Below are 7,054 nucleotides of genomic sequence, written 5' to 3' on the forward strand. Positions count from 1 at the left end.
CCACACACACACACCCACACACACACACACAACACACACACACCACAACACACACCAACACCCACCCACCCACCACACCCACTTGTACCATAGTCATATTTTTGTTCTGTTTGTTTGGTTTTAGGTCCTCTCGGTTTGTTGGGTTTCCTCTCTATCGCTGACTGACGAGTTCGTGGTATGTATTCGACTCGTCGGTGGTCCACAGAAATCGTTAAAAAGGTGGAACTGTCTAGCTCGGGAGTGATTACGATTGTTATTCTGGGACCCTTGTATACAATCATAAAAAGTGAAGGTTTGTGCATCGGAGAAGGAGACCGTGCTGGGAGTCCGGTCTACGATGTATAGAAACGTATAGGGGGATGTTCTTTTGTTATGTGAATTCTGGTACTGACTTATTCTTTTGTATTATGCTTTAACAAATTCGAACGGGCATGCTACTCGGAAGTGATACCTACTAGGTAACATTATGAGACTCGGAGCCCACAAAGGGGACTGATTCTGCTCAAGTCACAGGACCTCTAGCGCGGTCAACCTTGACAAACCATAATTTTCGGTGAACAAATCCCTAGGACGTACTTTGTACCTCTTTAGAGGAGCTAACTGACCTGTTTCGTTTCGAGCGTTCAGGTTTTCCAATTCTGCCACGTCTTCTTACTTTTAGACTTGGTTTATTTCCGGGATTGGTCGGGCATACGGGAAAATAGGTAATAGTATTAAAACGTGAATTACTTATAAATGGACATATCCCCCCCCCCCCCCCCCCCCCCAAAAGGACAGGGACTTTTTTTTCTGTACTGGCGTCATTTAGTCAACTAAAGTAGGCAACGTGTGCGTCGAAATGTATACAGTAGTCTACTTATTCAGAGTCAAGATACAAAGGTAGTAAACCTTTCTCGAGCGAACTTCTGTGAACCGAGAACTCTGTATCCTACATGTAAAACATTAATACATCCCACGATTCGAACTGAAGAGAGTGCACCACGTTAGGAAAGAAAATTCACTCCTACAACTCTCAAAGTATAATAACTCAATAGGTTCACACGACGGGAGACTAATGTGTTGAATTAATTTCAAACTTGACTCAGAGGACCCACGTCAACATTTACATAGATACGTAAGTAAGTGTAGTATTAATGTAGTGATGTTGTGACGTGTACGCTATCGGGGGTAACCAAGATTTGGGCCCATAACAGTAGGAAAGGTCCTGTCAATAGTGGACGGACGTGTCGTCACGAATCTCATACCAACGCGTACACACACACACACACACACACACACACACACACACACACACACACACACACACACACACACACACACACACACACACACACACACATTACTGATGAACATACACACATCGTTTGTGTGGTCTCCATGTTAGGTCCTTCCTTGAGCCAGTTCGTGACAAATGGCGGCCCATCAAAGTCAAATTTGTGTGGAATGAGTTTTCTTTGCTACTTATGGTTGGAGTTACAAACATGTTGATCGTGGTTTTTTGGGAGAGCTTTAAATTAATCGAATTTGGGCAATTTCTTGGGGGCTAAATGGGAAGTACTAAAATGTTTTTAAGTGACATTTGACTGGTGTTCTCCTCTGAGAGGCATAGCAGCAAGTCCTTCAAGATAATCTGTTGAGGGGTGTTGGGTTAGGGTTGCGTGTGACAGAAATAAGTATATACTGTATATAATGCAAGGGTTTGGTAGGTGTTAGCTCATTTGGTTAACTACGTTGTGTGGTCTCCATGTTTTGTCCTTCCTTGAGCAAGGTCGTGATAAAAGGGAAGGAAGGAAGGCAGTTGAATATTGCTCACACATTCTTTCAAAGTCAGGTAATAACTAAAAACCTTATGGCTCTTACTGAGTTAAACAGGCCAACATTTAATCCCTGGAGCCACTATGAGCTAGGAGGTGCGCCAAAAATGTAGTTGTCGGATTGTTCAATTCAATCTTTTTCTACTTCTACTGTAACATTCACCATACAGTTACTTATAATGGAAATAATAATTTGTCGTTGAAAACTGAGGATTTTGCAGATTAAAATTGAATGCATCCTGGGCGTCTTGGATGGAGGTCTGATCAGTAGAAGGTTCTCACAAGTGTAGTAATCCAAATGTGTGTGTGTGCGTGTGCGTGTGTGTGTGTGTGTGTGTGTGTGTATGTGTATGTGTATGTGTGTGTGTGTGTGTGTGTGTGTGTGTATGTTTATAACACAGGGTTCATTGCTATTTCCCCAAAATATTTGCCTTGGGTGTAGTGCTGGTAAGTGGCTGGGTGTCAGGTCGTGGAGAGAGAGTGTGTCTGTGGCCAGGTGGTGCCTTTGAAAATAGATCAGAACGAGTTCTGGCCTAATTAGCAGCGTGTTTACACGACACATCTGGACTACGCCTCCATCTGCTGAGTGAAAAGCAACATGGGAGAAAATTATGTGAGGAGGTCAATACGGACAAATTCATTCAGTCAGGGAGGAAAACACATGTAGTCCATGAGGTTTAGTGGACGCCAATATACTTGGTCAAAATGTTGAAGATACATTTCTTCTTTCAGTTTCAATAATATAGATATTGTCAAGAAAATTCAAAAGCTTCTTAATAATTGGACCAAACAATGAGCGACTGCATCCCCTGTTTTGATATTATACAGGATTGGAGTCCATTGAGCTTTAAAGTTTGTACAGTTGGTGGTCCAGTGATGCACACACAATGATTCTTTGTTAGTTTGGAGGGAATCTTGCGTCTTCTTTCCCCATCTGCAAGTCTTTTAAGTATTTCTTCGGACATATCAGTCCAAAACACATATATCACAAAAATGACCTGAGATTTGCCTTTGGTGGGGTACAAATTGCATTCTGTCAAATTCAAAGTCTTTGTGTCAATATGTGACTGCTAATACATGAGATGTTTGGCTGGCAGTTAATACAAATTCAGAGCCAAGCAACTTTTAGGCATGATATTTTTTCTGGTATTTTTTATATCTTACTGGAATGTTGTATATTTTCATGAAATCTTGCAGACACTCATGGCCCTGGACACATTTTAAAATGGACTGCAATTAAATTTGGCTCAGATGTCCATGGGGGAGACAATGAATCCTAGTTTGGGTGATCCCTTTACTTTTCCTCTAGTCTCATTGATTATCTCACATTCTTTGCTTTCTATACACTAGGAATAAATCAAATGGCTTTCAGGTCAGACATTATGGGCCAAACCATGTAGACTTACTGAAAAATAGTCTCTCATGCACATTGCATCAAAATGCCGCCACAACGTTATGATTGAGCTTAGCAATCATCCCTTCATTCCTATACCTGCCATGTCCCGAGAGCACATGATTATTACCTGCTCCAAGCAGGTTATGTGTTTGTTTGTTTGTTTGTCAGCAGGATATCTGAAAAACTGCTGGCATTTTTACAAAAGCTGTAATTTTCTAACAAACACTTGTGGGAGTCACTAAAAATAAATATACTGTAGGTAAGAAGAAATTAAATATTTGATGCGATAAAACAAAGTTGGTGGAATCTGACGTGAAAATGCTCCGTGAAGAATTGTGTTGCAGCTACCTATGCATGACTTTGTTATTTTCCCAGGGTGAAATATATATAGTCTTTTATTTTGGGTATCATTTACTGCACAGCTACCATACAGTTTTCACAAAAATGGAAATGCATGGGAACTAATTGGCAAAATGAAAGTGCAGTAGGAGCGGAGTCCCCATACTGCTTATTCATTTACCCACCGCAGACAAGTGAATGTGTGGAGGCTTTGATTCAAGTTATACATTTAAATGGAGCCTCAGCGTGGAGCTGAGAGAAATGCATACCGGGCGCACCCACACTTCCTGCCTCCATGACGGACTCAAACCCAAAACAACTATTAGTATTAAGAGTGCACAACTTCCTCTTATCAACACTGACGCAGGGAGATTAAAACAGTTTGTTACCAAAATGACTACTATTATGCTTTTAATCATGGGGGGGGGGGGGGGGGGAGTACTAACACTTAAATTACAAGCATCCGCAATATATTCATCATTAAACTATGATTTATTATTATCTATGCAAAAAATGTGGCAAAAAAAACATTTGCCTAAACTTAATCCTTACATGGTAACAAAATTATTCACAGTGTGTCAAACCCTGCAGAGAACAATTAACTTCCTGTCACTGAAGAAAATAAACATTTTGTAAGCGTCTGCAATGAGTGGGTTGTTTAACAGTATCTCAATTGGAACTACATGGACTGTCATATTAAAAAAGATCTGCACCGAGTCAGTGATGTGAAGAGCATGCCTGCTGCAGGCAGCTATTGTTTCCTCCATTGTTCTCCCTGGTGACTTAAATAAAGAGAGTCTCCAAAGCCACACAGCTCTAAATATGTATTTCTGCTGTGCTAATTAGAGAGTGCCTGTCAAGTGGGCACTGAGCCCAGGACGAGGAATGGCTAAATAAAACAAAAACAAAGCATCCAAACGTCAAATTATAAACATTTAGACAGAGAGTCATGGAGAAGGAAAAAGTCAATATAACTGCAAAGGTGACTTTTTGTGTGTGTTTGTTTATTGAAGCGGCAGCGTGGCAGTGACAGGAGTCTGAGGTTTGGTCACAAGATTTGAGAATGTGACTGTGGAGCGAGAGCTGTTATAAAAAGGCAAGAAAGGTCACACTGTCAGTGAAGCAAAGGAAGCAGCTTAGAGTATTTAACACAAGAAAAAACAGTTGTTCCGTTAGTTTTACAATGGCTCAATTAAGACGGCCAAAATCTGATTTTACTGCAACATTGTGACCGTTCTCATTCCTAGGGTGTCAGATATGCAAGTTTAGTCACAGTCTTAGGGGTTGCGTTAAAGAACGACTTGTTTTTTATTATGATGCCCTGGCCAAAAAGTCATGGATTCCACTGGTTGGTTACGCTGTGTTCCATCTGTGGCTGGATGTTTCACCCATTCACACATCCACCAGACACAGGCTGTCTGATGACTAAGTGTCCAACACTCGCTGTGGTTTGTTCTCCACCAACTCCTGAGGAAAACATTAGGCATTATTCAAGTGAAACTGTAAACCTTGTGGATGCTTCACATTTCTAAATAAAAAATGTCCGCAAAAATGTGTCTTGTCACTCAAACATCTATAACAGGATTTCTCTCCGCTTTACTTGCAATACATCTAGCTTCTCAGACAGTGAAGGTATATGCAAGCATCTGGAGAATCTCAGTCACAGTTTTGTCTGTGAGGACCAGAAGGGTAATAATGTAATTTACTTCTCCAGTGTGATTTCAGCGGTGCCCTGGGTTAGTTGGTTCCCATCACTTTTACATTTCACCAGAGCCCCACCCCCTCTTACCTCGCTCCACTCAGAGAGAGGAGCTCTGACTCAGCCTCCAGGAGAGTGAAATGTTTTACTGTTCACACATTTCCCCCTTGCTGAACTCAAATGACTCCTCTCTTCCCTCCCTGCAAAATAGCGTTCCTTGAGATCCTTCAGCACCGCTGCTCAACGGCAGATCTGACACATCTGGGAACCAAGACAGGATTAAGTGCTCTGTATCTGCAAGTGTTTTTATGAAAAATGAGAGTGGAAGCCATGCCACAAGCCCGGACTGGCATGTTGAAAAACTCGGGAAATATGTTACAACAATTTCAAAGCATAGCAGATCATTTATGAGTTGAGTCTTACCAGCTTGTGTTGTTCATGTTTTGGTAAAGCTGTCATTATAGGCAACTGACAATATTACAATACAAAGTTTATATAATAAATTATCTGTGGTGATGAGTACTGGGTGACTGCACATGTATTCGATGGTTACATTCTAAAGTTAAAGGGGCCCTATTATGCTTTTTGAGGTTTTCCCTTTCCTGTATTGTGTTATTGTTTTTGTCTGCAAAGGCAAACAAGTTCCGGCCCAGAGGAAGTTTTTCTCCCACACACTCCCCCCCTTGCCTGAAACACCTTTATTGTAGTCCTTTGTTTACTTCTGTAACATAATGACATCACTATGGCACAAAACAGAGGCATAAAACACAAATATGAACCTGAAAATTAGCATCTTAGGGCCCCTTTAAGCAGCATAGTCTTATACAGTTGTATGCTCACTACTTCTTAAACGGTCCTATTGAAAACTCTTTTGCCTAGACATTCTCAAGCTTGCACCCACTTTTGTTTTAGATTCTTCGTTCCCCATAAAGGCATAAGAGAAAAACGTTGTTTTCCCACAAATTGAGCGTTACGCTTGGTGAGTATTTTATATATAAATGTTCCCTTTGGGGTTAAGTATTTCCAGGGTTGGGTTTTACTTTGAAAAGGTTTTTCTGTTACAATTACTAGTTACCTGTAAGAAAAAGGAAATGAAATCAATAGCCTGATCTGAGTATCAAAATATAAAAGTAATATAACCTGATTACTTTGCGTTACTTTTGGATTACCTAAATATCAAAGAAATAAAACTGAAAAAAATATCAATAAGATGTTTTTAACACAAGTGTAAGCCAACAGAATAATGTGACCTTAGAAAAGAAGAAACCAAGATATTTTAAGCGTTTTATTCAGGCAGTAGCCTACTGTATACACCAACAATGAAACAGACGATCACATACTTTAAAAAAATTAAAAACGAATCTGAACTGACAGAAAATGCCCTGTTTTAATTTAATATAAGCTCACACACACTATTTGATGAACATATAGGTTCACCTACTGAAGTAAAAAAATAACAAATGAACCAAAGAATGTGAAAACCATAAAGCAGAATCAGGCAGTATGCGTAGATTCACACTTAAAGTATTAGCCTACAGAACAGTACAGTTTACAGACCTCATTCACACCAACGCAACTCCGGTTCAAGCTCCGTGCTAGAGCTTTTCAGGTTCAGAAACGGTTCTTCGGTTTAGCTCCGGCTCTTTTCACACCGCCCAGAGTCCGACTGGTAATGCGTCATTGCGTCATCATTTGCGTCATGACGTAACCGTTTGCGTGCCTGCTTCATAAAGCCAAACCCCGCGGATACCCCTCACAGCTGACACCGACAACAACAACAATGGCCGATTGTGCTCCAGCTTCCTC

At 40.7% G+C, this 7,054-nt stretch overlaps 1 protein-coding gene across 1 annotated transcript in view; it reads left to right on the forward strand.

Annotated features, from left to right (window-relative positions):
- Positions 1–161, forward strand: part of LOC104955271 (protein flightless-1 homolog) — an 889-nt gene extending 728 nt beyond the window's left edge. The window contains exon 3 of the mRNA XM_010782558.1: positions 125–161. Within this exon, the coding sequence (XP_010780860.1) occupies positions 125–161 (37 nt within the window). The remainder of the gene's footprint in view (positions 1–124) is intronic.
- Positions 162–7,054: the final 6,893 nt, after the last annotated feature.

The sequence above is a fragment of the Notothenia coriiceps genome, unplaced genomic scaffold (genome assembly GCF_000735185.1).
Source record: "Notothenia coriiceps isolate Sejong01 unplaced genomic scaffold, NC01 NC01_scaffold00000497, whole genome shotgun sequence".
NCBI lineage: Eukaryota > Metazoa > Chordata > Actinopteri > Perciformes > Nototheniidae > Notothenia > Notothenia coriiceps.